This window comes from Xenopus tropicalis, chromosome 6 (assembly GCF_000004195.4).
Source record: "Xenopus tropicalis strain Nigerian chromosome 6, UCB_Xtro_10.0, whole genome shotgun sequence".
NCBI classification, from domain to species: Eukaryota; Metazoa; Chordata; class Amphibia; order Anura; family Pipidae; genus Xenopus; species Xenopus tropicalis.
The window spans coordinates 35,938,642-35,956,931 of NC_030682.2; the positions used below are offsets into that span (position 1 = coordinate 35,938,642).

Here is an 18,290-nt window from a genome sequence, read left to right on the forward strand (position 1 = left end):
AGAGACCCATCCTGTTTTGCGTGTTAATGCGGTGGGACTTTGGTCACTATTCATGTTCTCCTGATTATAAAGGCAATGGCACATGGTAAGATATGTCGTCTGTGCTAAATCTGCACTACTGCAGCCCACAAACCTCACAAATGCCTAACATTGCCTAACATTTGGATCTCTATGAGTAATGTTTTGCTTTCAGCAATCCAAATGTTAGGCAACGAAAAGGCATTTTTGGGAGATTTGTAACTTGCAGTAGTGCAGATATACCACAGCTGATACATATTCCTTTTTGCCAGGTGCTGTCAATTTAAGATGCCCATACAAAGACATATCTAGTTCCATTCTTTAGTAAATGTGCAAACCAGTGTTGCCACATTAGCCCACCTCGACAGTGGGCCAGAAGAACTGTTATCATTTTGCTCCCAGGCCAATTATTGGATCACAAGAGGGCCCATGCATATTGAAGAAGACTGCATCCATACTGATGTGGTGAACCCACAATGGTTTCCTTAAAGATCTGATCAAGCCCCAGTTAGTTATTGACTAGTGAGGATAATGTTTTACCCTCATATATGGGCAATGGTGTGCAAACAGGTGTGGAACAGCAACCAATATAGTACGCTACATTGGCAGCTTTATTACAAAGTAAAACAACACTTCAGAATGATTTTGGTCTGACAGTGTAAATAATATTTTACTCTAATATTAAACTGGTCGTTGAAGACATTTAATAAAAGTACATAAAACACCAGATGGTAATTATCTATTAAATGAAATACAACAACGCTCACTAAGCGATGCAGTGGAATATTGTAATGGAAATTGGGGGCCGGTGTTTCCCTAAGGAAATTAATGTCAATATTATGTACTGTTTATTTTCCACTCCTGTGACAGCTAAAATATTTTTTATTCAAACACATAGATTGAAGAGGTCCCGGGAGAATTTACTCAGGATGATTTAGCAGAAGATGATGTTATGTTGCTTGATACACATGAACAGGTAACAAATGATTTTTCTGCTCCTACAGCCTCCCTTCTATACAGGATCAGTACATCTGTTTTAACTATAATGAATTAAAGATCTTAAAGACAAAATGACAGTTATAAAAATGCACAAGGAGAATATTGTCCTAGAATGAAAGTTATCTTTCTGAACAAAAACGGGGTACAAACATGCACATATTAAGGGCATTATATTGTGATAGAAAACTGGCTCTGTTCATTTGTATAGTACAGGTATGGGACCTGTTTTCCAGAATCTTCAGCTCTGAGGTTTTCTGGATAAGGGGTCCGTATGGACCTCCATACTTTAAAAACTACTACAAAATCATTTAAACTCTGAATAAACCTAGTAGGATTGTTTTGCCTTCAGTAAGGATTAATTATATCTCAGTTGGGATCACATACCGTTATAGGACCTATTATTCAGAATGCTCAGGACTTGTATGTATGTGTGTATGTATGTATAACTTTATTTATAAAGTGCCACAAGGGTACGCAGCGCTGTACAATCTTACAAAATACAAAATTACACACAGGGAGGACAAGTGTTATAATAAATAAATACAATAAATATATATAAATACACAGGAAGTAAGTGCCATGTGGTATGAGACACAGTAGGAAGGAGGTCCCTGCCCTGTAGAGCTTACAGTCTAAGTGGTTGAATAACATACAGGCACAAATTGGAAGGTAAGAGTGCACCAGGTATGGGCATTTGCCCTTAAGTGTAGGACTAGGCAAAATAATGTTTTAGTGCTCCAGAAGGTAACAGCTAAGCTTTTTCTTAAAGAGAGTTAGTGAGTGTTCCGTACGGAGGGATTCAGGGATAGAGTTCCAGAGGTAAGGAGCAGCGAGATAGAAAGGTTTAAGACGAGAGAGCGCAGTGGGTGTCGATGGTGTAAAAAGACAGAGGCTCTGAGAGGAGCTGAGGAGACGACCAGGAACATGCAGGGAGACCAGTGAAGAAATGTAGTGAGGAGCAGAGGAGTGAAGGGCTTTGAATGTTAGCAGAAGGATTTTGTAAGCTATCCTTTGCTTAACAGGCAGCCATGTTAGAGAGCTTAATTGAGGCTGAACAGGTTCCCTCTTCAGTGAGAGCAGGAGGATCCTGGCAGCAGAGTTTAAGATTGATTGCTGGGGAGAGAGGTGGAAGTCTGGGAGGCCGGTTAGTTGGAGATTGCAATAATCTAAGCGGGAAAGGATAAGGGCATGGATTAGTGTTTTAGCTGTTACTTGTGAAAGAAAGGGGCGTATCTTGGCAGTATTGCGGAGGAAAAAGCGGCAAGTTTTAGCAGTGTTATTAATATGGTTAGAGAAGGAGAGTGACTGGTCAAAGATAACCCCAAGGCAGCGTGCAGAATTAACAGGGTTGATGGTCATGCCATCAATAGTAATGATGAAAGGAAGAAGAGGAGCGCTAGGTTTGGGCGGGAAGACCATGAACTAGGACTTGGGGTTCTGTCCGTAATTTGCTGCAAAGTCAGGAACAGGGCCATTACAGCTTGGGGCAGGGATAAATTGAGCCGATGCATAATCACTAAGTAGGCAGAGTTTGGGGGCAGGGAGAGGGAAGTGAGGGTATAAGGGTAGTTTTTAGGTGGGCTGGGGCTAAACAACTAGGGCTTACACATTTACTGGCAGCTACATTGCAAATAAAATTATAATACCAGCCACAGCCTTGGGTGGTATTTTAATAGTTAGGCCGGTAAAATACCAGACAGGTGGCAACCCTAGTTGACATGCTTGGCACATACACTCCCCAGAAACGTTCATGCTTGTGATAGAAACTGATACTTTTATTCACCAAGGCAGCATTCAGTTAATTAGAAACTATAGTCAGTACGTAGTCATTCTATTAATCAAACTTCACATTCATCAGAATTTTTCATTTGAGGCAATTCTGGATTTGGAGATTTTTGGCGTTCAGCTGAAGATATTCAGTTCAGTAGAAGGTTTAATCCATGCCCTCTGTAGTACTTCCCATAGGTCTGACAGGTTTGTAGGGCATTTGTCTCCGACCATATTCCTGCAAGAGGTCCGGTGACTGTGCCGGACAGTCCTTACTTTTGCTTCCCATTTCTTTGTATAGCTTATAATTATGCTTTGAATGACTGAAATCTGCAACAATCTAGTTTTGACCATATAACATTGTAAAAAACTTTTTTAGTTATTTTAAACTTTTGAACATGTGCATGTAGCTTTATGTAGGCATCAATGCACATTTTTTCCAGGAACATTTACCTTCCTCAGGGGCAGTTTCTGTACACAAACAAGGTTTCACTATCACACAACACACCAAACTGACATCCTTGTAAGACAATATGGCCTATATAAAAACCATGTGCAAATATACCATATTTTGTCACCTTAAAGCCATGGTTAGTGGTGTTAAACCATATATAGTTTTAAAGCTGTGTGGTGAATTTGTTGGGCATATGTGTAGCTAAGTGTAAAATTCTGACAGAAAAAGAGGCGATAGAGTGGCAAAAATGGCAACTTAAAAACCCTGCACTGAGCGCAGCTGTTTCTACACAATTTTTTACAACACTTTTCATGTCAGAGATTCTTCAGCACCTGACCTTGTTCCATTAACATCAAATTGCTTTTTCAAGGTGTGGTGTCAAATAATGCATTAGTCTGGATTTAAAGAAAATACACACCTTTTGTCCCAAATAGCAAAGTCAAAGCAAACCTGAAGCCTCTCTATAAATAAACCCCTCCCTTCCCACAGCCTGTAAAGTTGTAAGGTAAGAAGCAAATAAAGCTGGTCATATGTTGACTGATCTGCTAATTTGGTGATGTCACCAAACAAGCAGATCTTTCCCCAATATTAGATATAAGGTGGGCAATATTAGACTGATCCGATCATTGGGCTCTTTGGGGCAAAAGCTGCAATCACATTGATGGATGCGCATTCTGACAGGAATCTTAAACTTACTGCCATCAAGATCTGGCTGATTTTCAGCTTGATACTGGCAGGCAGGCCCATCTGAGAGTTCCATACACAGGATAGGATGCTCTTCTCTTCCCAACCGAATGTTATTGAAATTTTTAAAATGCATTTTGTTTGTCTGCACCAAAATCGGCTTTGTGTGTCTGCACCTGGACCGATGCAATGGCTTTGGGTGCAGACACAGAAGACAGCAGATATGATCTGAGCAACACCGACTAAGCCCAGTGTGGAACTAGCCTTAATATACAAAGATAAGTAGAAGTAAAATGTGACTTAATTTCACATTTTGCCCTGTTTAGTTAAAGAATTACAAAAAACATAGATGATTCCTAACTAAAACAATATGTAAAATATATGTTAAATGCAGGCCCTATTTATTGAGACAATGTTAAAAAAGAGGGCATACTGCCCTTTTAAGATAAAGAATGTTAAGGCTAATGTCCCACGGAGCGAGTAAATGTGGCCATACACGGGCAGATATTGGTTGCCGATTCGGGTCCTTCAGACCGTTTTGACAACTTATCTGCCCTTGTATGAGCACCCAGGATCGGGGACCACATCTGCTTGTTGATGTGGTCCTTGATCTGATGGCGCCTATGCCCATCATTGTCATTCGATCATTTGTCTGTAGGATGGCATATCAGGAGACAATACGCTCGTTTGGCGACCTTTAGTTACCCGCGATATATCTCTGCTACCGTGGCAACAATAGGAGTCACCGGTGGAAAGGCATATGCACTGCTTCTCCAAAGTCGTGCCTGAAGAAGGAAACTTCACGCTACTCTGGAAAGCAGAAGTGATGCATATATTATAAGCCTGCAGTTTATTAATTTATTTACATGACAAAAGTTGTAGATATTAGAAAACAAACAAGAGAATATGACGAGAGAAACCCTTCCAGGTATTTTACAGTAAAATATTATGCTTAACGTCGTGTTGAGAATAGCTTTCACACAGAAGTTCTCATGATTCGTTTTCTGTTTCACCTGAAGGTGTTTCTGTGGATTGGAAAAGATGCCAATGAACAGGAGAAAAAAGAGTCCTTGAAATCAGGTATGAAAAAAAATAGACCATGGCCATCACACAGTTTTTCTGGGACAGAAATTCTAAGCTTCTTAGATAGACACAACATTGCTCCTTTTTCACCACTTAAGCTATGCTAACTGAAATCATCTTGCAGCACAAACTGATATACCAGGAAACAGTTTAGCTTCCTTTGTAAAAGATTCTACGTGGCACAACTGAAATCTTATCAGTGTGCAACCATGCCCATTCTACAACCTGCACATCTTAGGGGAAACCTTGGTAACGTACAGAAAATATTCATGTAACCAGGGTGTGGCAGAGAAAGATAGAGCACATGTAGCACTAATCTAAGAGTGGAAAGAACACATTGGGGGTTGTAGGGAGCCCTTAATAGGGATGGTCATCCAAGAGTGATTAAAGGAGAACTCCATTTTCAGAACCAAAATTAGTTAAAGAGCCCCACAAGACAGAAACCCCTCATATACCTATTACTGTAATCTTTTTTTCAAAAAATACCATTTTTATATGCTGAAATCCAGCTAGTTATTGTGCTCCACAGCAAGATCATTGGGCTCCTAAATGTATGCAGTTTACATAGCTTATGAAAAATCTCATGTGAATTTCCATATCAAGCAATGACAGTGCAGAGCAGGGGCAGAAAGGGGTGTAGTGTTTAAACTGAGGGCAAACTCCACTGACCCCCAATGAACTGACAGTATATTAATTACTAATAAAAAAAACCACAAATACAAGAGTATTGTAGAAATGATACCTATATTGGCTAACAATAAAAATACATTGCAAGCTTTCGGAGCTCTAAGGCCCCTTCGTCAGGCAAAATACTTATTTATTACTAATATTTTGCCTGACGAAGGGGCCTTAGAGCTCTTAAAGCTTGCAGTGTATTTTTATTTTTAGCCAATAGAGGTATCATATCTACAATACTCTTGTATTTGTGTTTCTTTTTCATGATTTTTGACACTGGCTAACACGGTACTACAATTGTTGTTTTATATTAATTACTGGAACTCTTTATATGAACTGCTTATTATAGAGTAACATCAAATGTTTATATTGCACACACAAGGGGCATGGCCAAAATTTTATCACTGTGTTGTGTTCATGGGGGCCCCATATAAATAATTTATACGTGACCCCCAAAGATTCTAGCCATCACAGGAAATTGCTTGTATATAGTCCCATTCACTGACCATAGTATCTGCTGCTAATGCCTACACATAGGTGAACAAACAACAGCTTATTCTGAATAATTTACATTACTATCTTTGTTTTTTTCCCAGCTAAACAGTATATTGAAACAGACCCTTCTGGAAGGGATAAAGGTATTCCAATTGTTTCAGTGAAACAAGGACATGAGCCTCCAAACTTCACTGGCTGGTTCATGGCCTGGGACAGCAATAAATGGCAGAGCTGAGAAAAGCTACAGAACCCGCAAATCATTTAGAAACTGGTTTTCTTCAAACATTCCTTGCATTTTTTTGTGTGTGTGATTTACTATAACTGTGGGGCATGGGACATACATACAGGTGCAGCGCGCAGGCCAATGAAGTACTTAGGCTATTTTTTAAATATATTTGTATTTTATGCAGAAATTATAATCTAAATAAAAAATATTAAAAGCTTATGTACCATGTTGTACACACTGTAATGTACCAAACAGAAAATGCCAAGCCAAGTTTTATAGGCAACTAAAGGCAACAAAGCTGAGCTGCAATGTGAGGACTGATCCTCTTCCTCACCCAACAGACAAAGAGAAAATAAATGATTTTTTTTTATTTCAGATTTTCATTTTCATTCCACTTTTCCCTGTGCTCACTAATGCTTTTCCCTTGGGAAAGTTCCTAGGGCATATTTCAATCATTACCCTGTGTCTAGATAATTCCCTTGGCATCCCCTGTCAAAAAAGATGATCATTTTAAGGTTATACAATGTCTGGAAAACACCTTAAAGCATATGTCAGATTCTTCAAATAGAATGACTCTATGAATGACAATGAGATCAGCAGGTTCCTTCGACAAATGTATTTACCAGAATAAGCAAACTATTCTCTAACCTATACTTTTAATGAGACCTATGATGTGATTTTTATTGGAGCATCATAAATTCTGGTAATGAAAAACCAGTTCTAAAATAGTCAAGTAATCTAACAATGACTGAAAAAATATCAGTGATACAATACTAGTGTGTAGCTACTCAAGGCAGTATTTAAATACAGGGACCCATGGGCCCATGCTTAGGGCCACAGCTTTTAGGATAGCTATATATACACATATAAAAAGTGCATGAGTGGGAGGGAGGTGCCTCTTACTGGGGGGAGCGGTGCTTAGGGCACACCCGACCAACCAAAATACAGCCCTGTAGCTAATGTACTATGTTATTTTATAAACTTCCTTCATGAGAATTTGTGTTTTACATCAAAATTATATGAGTGGCAAGCTTTCCAGGAAAACACTGCAATAAGTGGAATAAGCCATTTGGGGAACACATTTCTTTTGTAAAACAAAACTATTCCAAAATGTATTGTCTGTATATATTACACTTGGGTTCATGTGCCAATACCATTGCCAAACTTGAATTATTGCCCTCGGTTTGCTATATTTTGATACATAATTGTTGCACACAGTGTTTTATGTTTTTTTAAATGCCTGTTTTACTGTTTCTTTTAAATATTCCATTCTGTAAAGGCTGTGCTTGAGCATTTTCTTAGCGTATGTAACATTTCATGTATTTGTTTTACTCATTAAATGTGGCAGCTTCTAAAATGTGTGTGCCTCACTCTTATTTTTCTGCAACAGCGATGAGCTCATTTGAACGGCGGTCATATCCTCTTGCTAGTTACTCATATAATATTTACATCGCTATATTTTGGGGTTGCAGAAGGATTTTTGGCAGTGGTGAGGCTGTCATAGTGACAGGAGTACAGAAGAGCACTACTGTGCCAGGATTCAAAGGCCTTAGAAACACTGGCTTTGTCAGAAGCCCTAGCTCTCTTTGTACTGTACAGCTGGAGCATGATAAAAAATATATAAAAAAGAAAACCAGCATACAGATTTGTATCCCAAATTAGAAACACAGAGAGCTATTAATGCTGGCACTGTAATTACCATAAATACAAACCTATTGATACTGAACATATCTGTAATCAAGAGAACAGCTGAATTTCTGTACTTTTTCTTTGTTTTTCACACCAAGAAACAGGTAGGATATCAGGTAGAATACAGGGAATATTATAAGCAGGTACTTTCACACAGGTCAGGTTCCCATGTGTATTGATGAACAACCCTTTTGTTTAAAAGTCATGCACACAAATGCTGGCTCGATGTTTTGGCTAACAGAAAAGACCTGAAGGACTTATATGATGACAAATATGAGGTCTCTTAAGCTGGCCCTACATTATTAAGATCTTTCCCCCGATATGCCCACCCCAACAATGGGGATACACATTGTCAGAGCAAGGACTGCATCAATAAAACAATGCAGTAATCGCTCCAACAATTTTTTAACCTTTCCGATCAATATCTGCCAAATTTTCAGCCAGATATCGGTTGGGAAGCCCTGTTGAAGTGCCCCATATAAGAGCAGGTAGGCTACCAACTTAGACTGAAGGAGCCAAATCGGCAGCTTAAATCTGGCAGTGTATGGCCACCTTTAGAATCTGTGTATGCACCCCACTAATCCAACTATTATTTACAAGTACCCTATGCAAGAGTGATACCTATAAGGACAACAGAGAAGGATTTTATCACTCTTTTTTCCATATTACACATAAAAGGGGCAGAAGACCACTGTCCTCTTAAAGGGGTAGCTCACCTTCAAATTAACTTTTAGTATGTTATAGAATGAGCTATTTTAGCAACTTTTCAATTGGTTTAATTTTTTATTTGGTTTTCAAAAAATGTATCTTCTTCTTCTAACTCTTTAAAGCTTTTAAATGAAGGTCACCACCCCAGAAGCCAAAAAAAAACTATTGCTATGTGAGGCTAAAATTTTATTATTGTTGTTATATTTTATTACTTTTCTTACTAGTCAGACATCTCCTATTCATATTCCAACATTCCAATTTAAACCCTAGCAACCAGATAGTGGCTACAATTCCAAACTAGAAAGATGCTAAACAAAAAAGTTCAAAAAATAATAAAAAATGAACACCAATTGCAAATTGTATCAGAAGATCGCTCTCTACATCCTACTAAAAGTTAAATTAAAGGTAAACAACCTATTTAACATATATGCAAGGGTAATATTTCTGTTTTAGCAAGCGTTACTTGCTTGATGATAAAGTAGATGAATTCTTGAAACCTTGGAATTGGTTCCTATTGGTTCCTTTTACAATGAATATGACAATATCAGAGGACAAAGTCTTGCATAGGATAATCTGGGCAAGCAACAAGGCTTGCAGGTACAATATCATAGGAAGATATGTGACAGTGTTCAGAAAGTTGTAGGTAGTAATGCCATGACCCCCCCCCCCCATCTGTATAGATTAAAACAAAAGTGAAGAGGGAACCCACCTACCATGCATTTCACTCGTGTGAATGAGTTTTAAAGACTGGATGCAACAAGCCCCATGTCATTCTTTTGCTTATCCTTAGGGAACATTTTTAATATTTACTGGAGGCTATTTTTAATTTTTTTAAAGCATTAAAAGAGAAGGTGCTTTACTGGTTCTCTTTAGGTGGGCAAGCAAAGTCAGTTAGCCTGGGCAAGTGCCATACATCTGCAAAGCAATAATTATGTACAAAGAAACGACAAGGAACCTTGTATGGAAATTCCCTGACAGGATGACAGCATTAGACAGGACAGCTGGAAGGGTCTTGATCACATCATCCAGAGCCCTTGCCCCCAGTCTGCCTTGGTCAGTATTTGACATAATACAGGTATAGGACCCATTATCCAGAATGCTCGGGACCAAGGGTATTCCGGATAAGGGGTCTTTCCGTAATTTGGATCTCCACACTTTAAGGGGCTGATTTACTAACCCACGAATCCGACCCGAATTGGAAAAGTTCCGACTTGAAAACGAACATTTTGCGACTTTTTCGTATGTTTTGCGATTTTTTCGGATTCTGTACGAATTTTTCGTTACCAATACGATTTTTGCGTAAAAACGCGAGTTTTTCGTATCCATTACGAAAGTTGCGTAAAAAGTTGCGCATTTTTCGTAGCGTTAAAACTTACGCGAAAAGTTGCGCATTTTTCGCATAAGTTTTAACGCTACGAAAAATGCGCAACTTTTTACGCAACTTTCGTAATGGATAGGAAAACTCGCGTTTTTACGCAAAAATCGTATTGGTAACGAAAAATTCGTAAAGAATCCGAAAAAATCGCAAAACATACGAAAAAATCGCAAAATACCGATCATTACGAAAAAAACGCAATCGGACTCCATCCGACCCGTTCGTGGGTAAGTAAATCAGCCCCTAAGTCTACTAAAAAATCAATTAAACATTAATTAAACTCAATAGGATTGTTTTGCATCCAATAAGGATTATTTATATCTTATTTGGGATAAATTATAAGGTACTGTTTTATTACTACAGAGAAAAAGATAATCAGTTTTAAAATTCTGAATTATTTGATTAAAATGGAGTCTATGGGAGACGGGCTTTCCGTAATTCGGAGCTTTCTGGATAACGGGTTTCCGGATAAGGGATCCCATACCTGTACAACATAAATGATTGGCACATATTGCTTCAGCTACAGGTATGTAGCTAAGGCATAATGAAACAGGGTTAAATCAGAAGGAAAGCTACTTGACCCTGAATTTTAGTGTTTTATCTGCCTGACATTTGTTCACCTATAATAAAGGTCACCATATTCATAAACCTTTTCATTTATTTATTGCATACTCCAATAGGAACTTATTAGCAATTTCCCTGCATAATGCAATCAGCACCAGACATACAAAGCTTGATGTTTTCTTCTGCTATTTTTTTTTTCTTTACTGCGTTCTGCTTTGTGGCTGACGTCAGTAATACTTTAATTGAACCTTGGGGATACAATTAACAATTTACTATCTCAATGTGTTTTGCTTCCTACAAGAGCAAACTATATTGTTTTAATAAAATTAATGCCATAATATAATTTCTTCAAATGCTGAACAATATAATAGGTATAAATTTTAACGGTTATTTTAACAATCTTTCCCTTAGAACACCCAAAGCCACTTGCAGATTATATACAGGTATGGGACCTGCTATCCAGAATGCTCAGAACCTGGGGTTATCTTTCTGTAATTTGGATCTCCATACCTTAAGTCTACTAAAAATAATTTAAATATTAATTAAACCGAATAGGATAGTTTGCCTCTAATAAGGATTAATGATATCCTAGTTGGGATCAAGTAGAAGGTACTGTTGTATTTTTACAGAGAAAAGGAAATCACTTTTAAAAATTACAATTATTTGTTCATAATGGAGTCTATTGCAGATGTATTGGAGCCGACCTGTATTGATGTCATAAGACTATGGAGCCCTTAAAATCCTTGGGGGGCAATAAAAAAAATCCCATGTAGGGCCTTATCAGGTGCATGGACCTCTAGTTGGATAGCCCTGTTTTACATCATTTTCTGTTCCTTCATTATATTACCTGACTTAAATAGGAACAATTATTCTCTGCATTTAATTCTATATATTTATTAGTAGAGTCACTTTTTTTCAAGCAAGTTAGACTTTTTAAAATCTGAAATATAACTCTCTCTTTTACTTGAAGAGGACAGTGGGCCCGCTCTGCTATTTTCTTTCCATTTTTACCAAAATAATCATCTTGCTCTCTCCTTTAGCCATGCTGCCAGTTTCTTCATAATTATTTAACAAGAAATCAGCCGCAGCACATGCCCTAGCAACGGACAGTGATTTATGTCATTTGTGGGCCTGACCAGATGAAAGAGACCAGAATCTACATAGAGCTGGCACAAGAAAAGACAGAACTAACTGTGCCAAACAAGGGCTGATATTTCTAGCTGATTTAGCTATTTTTGACATTAAATGGCACACCACTAGTTAGTGATGGGCAGGAGGAGCAGCCCACAAAACCAGGCAGTAATAATAAGAATAGGGCTTAAATGCACCTCCTAATGCTGCTCTCTGCAATGAGCGCCGCAAAGAGTAAAGTGAAATGGAGCAATGAAGCATGGTCAATTGCTTCCTTTTGTGTTTTTTTAACATAAATAACCCATTGTTTGTGTTTACTTTTCCTTTGAAGTCATTTGTTCCCTAACAGCAGCAACTCATATACCTTAAATTTCAACATGGTAACACAGCTTTGTAGTCCCATGTGTATCTGGGCATACTGTATATATATATATATATATATATATATATATAGGTGCTTGAGAGAGGGTCAGCACTCACAGGACTTATACAAACAAATTATTTTATTAAAGAGGAGACTAACGTTTCGGCTAGCACTCTAGCCTTTTTCAAAGTGGTGAATACAACAAACACAGTGTCTAAAAAGCACAAAGTGGCGGGAAAAAGTGGAGATGACGTCATCAAACGTCGCCAGAGACAGAATACCAGAGATAAATCAATAGAAAACTGAAAACATGCAATAAAACAAAAAAACAAAAAACAAAAAAGAAATAATCAGTACAAGCAAGTAATCAGGATTTCTAAGCAGCAGCTTATATATATATATATATATATATATATATATATATATATATATATGGGCTCATTTATTAGGGGAAACATTGTGCACAATTTGTACACCACTTGGTGAAGATTTAGTAAACAGCACATAAGCCACCATAGTTGGGGCACTGAAGCTATACAGACGTCTGTAACCCTCCCACCAGTCTGGCCCACTGTACGATTCACAAAGTGTAGAATGCAGCAATGCTACATTATCCTGCATGCATGGAAATACTTTGTGCTTAGCACCAGAAATATGGATAGTTAGTGCTTTGCTCAAAAGTCCTAAAGCATACATTAACAGTAAAAATAGATGTATTAAATTTGGTGCTCAAAAACCAAACACCACTTACAGGGATCTCTTATTAATCCATCCTTCCTCTTTACTGCTGTCTTGGCTCTGGCATTTATCCATTGCTATTCTACACAGGGTCATGATCCCTACACCTGCTGTTGCTGGCATGAAACAGAGTATTCTAATGAGCAGCGAGCTAAAGGGGGTTACATAAGGTAAACTCTCAGCAGAACCACTGATGGTGTAAGCTCTGTGCGTGTGTGTGTGTGGCTACTAAAACGGGGCAAAAATGAAGCATGAGTTAACAGTGGTCAGCAGGCACATATTGCTGTTTAGAATCTCTAACAGATATAAGAAAATGTGCCCTTTAAGCATGTTTCTAAAAACCAAATGTATTTTATAATTATTTCATTAATTGCATTTTTTTGCTTTTAAGTTCTTTTAAGGGCTCTGGCACACGAGGAGATTTGTAGCTGGCGATTTTTAAAAGAGCGATTTGGCGACAAGACGAGCGACAAGACGCCAATGCTAACTCAATGGAAATCGCCAGCATCAAAACATACGAGGCTACTTCAAATCGCCTGCTGTTTCAAATCGCACACAGACCCTTTTCTGAGCGACTTGAGTAAACATGAGGGGGGGGTTAACTGTTGAGTGTACCATGGGTAGCAGATCGCCTGGAGCTCAACTCGCATGAAATCTCTTCGTGGGTATTGTTGTGGCGACTTGTCGCCAAAGCGCCAGGGGGAAAAAACGCAGGTGACAAATCTCCTCGTGTGCCAGAGCCCTAAGCAAGGCCATCTTTATCTTTTGTTTCAGTAAGAGACTGTTTGTAATTTGTATGTTTGATGCATGCATGAATCTATTGCATTGCAGGATATGTTGGTGCTTTATGAACACATAAGAATAAAAGGGTTGTGTAGCCAAGCAGCCTTAAGCTTATGGCACACAGGTCACTTTTCCAATAGCTGAAAAATGTTCTAAATCACCTCTTCTGCTTTTAGCTTTCAAAGGGGGATCACTGACCTTGACAGTCAAAAAAACTATTGCTACAATGTTATTGTTAATACTTCTATTATTTAAACCTTCTCTTCTTCACATTCTAGTATCTCATTTAAACCATTGCCTGGTTTGGTATTTCAACAGCTATCTGGTTGCTAGAGTAAATAAGACTATAGCAATAGGATAGCTGCAGAAATACCAACCTAGAGAGCTGCTAAATGAAAACTTGAATAACTAAAAAACCACAACAAATAAAAAATGAAGACCAATTACAAAATGTCTCAGGATATCAAGGTCTACATCATACTAAATGTTAAATGTTTAAGGTGAACTACCCCTTTAAGAACCATTGGCACACAGAAGGCAGAACAAAGGTGCTAAATTGCACCAGTAGCAACTAATAAGTAAATTATTTAGAACTGCCAACTACACTTAATGCAATGGCACCCTGATCCCAGCTCTACAGGCCACAAACTTTCATTCAGCGTTGGTGTTTTAAGTCCCCTAAAGCCTTGAAAGTCATATCCAGTCTTTATAGTAACTTCTTTATGGCAACTAAACCTGGAAAACTGACACTCATCTCAATATAGCAGAAAGATATAAAATGCCAAATGGATATAAATGAGCAATATAAAATGCCAAATGGATATAGATGAGCAATATAAAATGCCAAATGGATAAAGATGAGTCCATCTGACTTACTATTAAGAGTTCTTCCAAAAATGTCTCTATAAACCAGTTATAAAGTTCTATTTAGTTGGTACCTGTCCCTGCTCACTTAGAAGAGTTTGCCCCTATGGTGCTTTAGGGGATGTGGACATAGGGGCACCATATTTGACATATGGTACTGGATCAAAATCTATAACATGGCACATTCAGTGGTTCACATTTTGATTCCTAAACACCCTAGTACAGTCTTGTTATGCAAAAAAATAAGAGGAATTGTCTCATGTTCAATCTCCGTTGTTTATTGCTTTAATGAGCACAGCAAAAAAGGACAGTTGCAAAGGAATAGAAAACCAAATCTCCATTGACATTAAAAAACAAAAAGTGGTCTGGATCATGACACAGGAGAAAATGTCTAGTATTCTGTTGGATTCCCATAAAAAAATTCTACGGGTGTTGACTCCATGGTAACGATAATCCTGTCACACTTTTGAGCAAATGAATTACAATTAACCTTTCTTTGAAAACGGTCCTTTGTTCGTCTATAACATCTGGGGGTTCTGCCACTCTACTCTACTAATCTACTTAACATTTTAGTTCAGACGGTTGTCTGATTGTTATCACTTTTGGTAACTTATAGAAATGCTAATAGAATTAAAGCTAATGTTCACTTTGTATAACGGTTTTATATTAAAGTTATGGACATGACATCTCATTGTAAATTCTGTCAACTTTATTAAGGTTTGCAAAACTCAATAAAAATAATAGATGTAAGAAAAAAACCTGCCAACTACAAGTAAGAAAATGAAATCAAAGTCCTGGTTGTTCCTGGAAACTCAGAAGTGCAAGTTAGCACTTTTGTTAGTAAATGAGCCCAAGTGTATCTATGTTTTGATTTAGGCCTAGACATAGATGTCCAAACTGCTTCCCAGCAGCCCAATAAATAGTGACTGTCTATAGCAGGGATCCCCAACCTTTCTTACTCGTGAGCCACAGTCAAATATAAAAAGACTTGGGGAGCAACACAAGCACCATAAAAGTTCATGCAGGAGCCAAATAAGGGCTAAGATTGGCTATTAGGCAGCCTCTATGCACACTATCAGCTTACAGGGGCTTTATTTGGTAGTAAATCTAGTTTTTATTCAACCAAAACTTGCCCCCAAGTCAGGAATTCAAAAATAACTATCTGGTTTGGGGGCACTGAGAGCAACATCCAAGGGGTTGGGGAGCAACATGTTGCTCACGAGCCACTGGTTGGGGATCACTGGTCTATAGCATCTTACAGCAGCCCCTCTTGCATTTGCCAGAATCAACAGATTGCCAATGTGTCAGTAATATACCATGGTCTTTCTCTGTGTGTGGGGGTGTCAGAATGTAATCTATGCTTTAGCGATAGACTCTCTAATAGGTAATTAGGATCCCCGTTTGCAATAGTATTACCCTATATAATATGTAACAATACCATTGTGCTCTGCCAGTGCCTAATCTCTTTATATGTCCTTACGCACAGACTACCTTATGAATACTTTGGTTTGTTGTCTGCTAGCGCTGGAGTAGACAGGCAGACAGATTGAACAGACAGGCAGTTGTGCCAAGGCTGAGTAATCCTGGCAGTAACTGGTAAACACAGCATGCTGCTTTTCCACAGTTGGAATTGTTAGCAAGAGGAAAGCTGCACATGCCTGTATATAACAACTGAACAGCCACAGAGATATCCATTATTCTCACAATGAGTGCATTGCCATCAATATTACAAGATCTCACCAGAGGTTGAATTTTAGCTGCATTTTAACTTGGATTAAAAAACCTGTCTGTGCAAGCTTGCCCAGTCTACCAACTTAAAGCACATGATTCAGTGGTTTTATTCAGCTTCACTAATTTAACCGCTTAACTGTCTGACAATTTTTTTTATATTGCTGTAGTTTTAACTCCCATCACAATATTTGGTCTCTACTCAAGGGATCAGAGATCTAGAAAGCCCAGCGGGGCCCTTCCAAATGGTTTGGGAAGCTAATTGGGTGTTGCTGTGGTTCTAGTTATGGCACTGCCTATAACGGGACATTAAAGCAATTTCAAAACTAATAAATATTTTCATGGAGTTCTATTTGTTTACTTCTGTTTAGCATTGCCCAAATATCCATAAAGATAAAAAAGCAAGGTGGTGAGAAACACCTTTGGGAAAGACATGATTCAGTACATATGTCTGGCGGGCAGGCCAGGACTGGCAATCTGCTGCTGCTGTAAGATGCCATAGACAATAATTATTTAGTGAGCTGGTGGGGCCTGTTTGGGCCTCTGTGTACTTAAAATGCTATTTTGAATCCCAGTCCAGGCCTGGTGGGGGGTAGCTCTTACCTTAACTATAACATTATATCATGGAGCCTGTAAACAGCTTGACACGTCTGAATACCTGTTCTTATTGCTAAAAACAACCCCCACTGCCATTCTGTAATTTGTTCAGTGGGACTTGGCACCACCATAGGCTCTGTTACATTGGTGTCTGTGAATAATATTTCATGTTACTTTGGCAGAGGAAGCACTATATCAACCAGACCCATTTTGTTTAGCATAGCATTATAGCTGTTTATACTAATGAAATTCTGTAGGAAAATAAATTGAAATCTTGCCCTGTTTTATTAGGGCATATTTTCCATTACAGTACCATAAATACAATGCCCTATGAAGCATTTTAGCTAGCTTGATTCCATACCTGATCTTAACCCTGAAATTACTTTGAGGATTCCAACACAAATATGTAACGTTTGCCTAGTGACTTCCAGATATCTAACCTTAAATGCACTCTGACGGCATCAGTTCTTTTTTTTCTGACAATTTCTGTGCCATCTTTGGCTCAGTTTTCACGAATTGTTTTCACAGTTTTCACTCCTGATTCACTTTCTCCATAAATTGTTTATACTATAACCCTCTCTTTTTCTGTCAAAACCCTTTCCTTGCTTTTGTCCTAATATGGCAATAGTGCCCAGAAACATTTTCTGAGGGAAAGTCTTCTATTAGTGGTTCTCCTGTTCTCTACTAAGCACAGATGGTATTCATTATGAACAGAATGCACCACCCCAGTAACAAAAAAAGTGGCAATAATAGGCAACTGTGTTTTTAATTGTATAATTAACATGTTTAAAGGATCAATGAAGGTAAATAATGAAAAGTAAGGTACTATAAATAACCTGAATTCTGTAATAATGCACAGGGCCAGGTTCCTGACACAGCACTGTTGTAAATATTGCTCTCTGTACTGATAACTTCTTTCTGTGCCAGGAGCCAGGTCTGGACTAAGATTCAAAATAAGCCCTGGAAGTTCAAGTCCACACAGCCCCCACCAGCCCAATAAATAGTGACTGTCTATGGCTTGCTACAGCAGCTCCTCTGGCATTTGCCAGAATCTACAGATTGCCAGTCTGGGCCTGCCAGTAGTACTAATACCTGAGCTCTCTTCGGGGCCCTAAATGTGGGCCAATGTTCCCTCAGTTTTCATTAGTCAAAATAAAAAGAAAGTGAAGAGGAGCCACGTGTGCTGTTTTGATCATTGTGGTGGTCAGCCGCAATGAACAGGACAACAGAGGGGCCTGGATGAGTTCTTGATCAATCAGAATATCCAAGGCTATTGTGATACTAATATCTACAGTTAGTACTAGTGGTTGTATTTATAGTTTATGTATGCGAGTGTATAGATTGGTAG

General features: G+C 38.4%; 1 protein-coding gene across 1 annotated transcript in view; it reads left to right on the forward strand.

The window, feature by feature from the left end:
* Positions 1 to 7,760, forward strand: part of scin (scinderin) — a 63,282-nt gene extending 55,522 nt beyond the window's left edge. Inside the window, exons 14-16 of the mRNA XM_002939013.5 lie at positions 917 to 994; positions 4,942 to 5,002; positions 6,277 to 7,760. Coding sequence (XP_002939059.1) covers positions 917 to 994; positions 4,942 to 5,002; positions 6,277 to 6,410 — 273 coding nt within the window. The 3' untranslated portion in view covers positions 6,411 to 7,760. The remainder of the gene's footprint in view (positions 1 to 916; positions 995 to 4,941; positions 5,003 to 6,276) is intronic.
* The last annotated feature ends 10,530 nt before the right edge of the window (positions 7,761 to 18,290 follow it).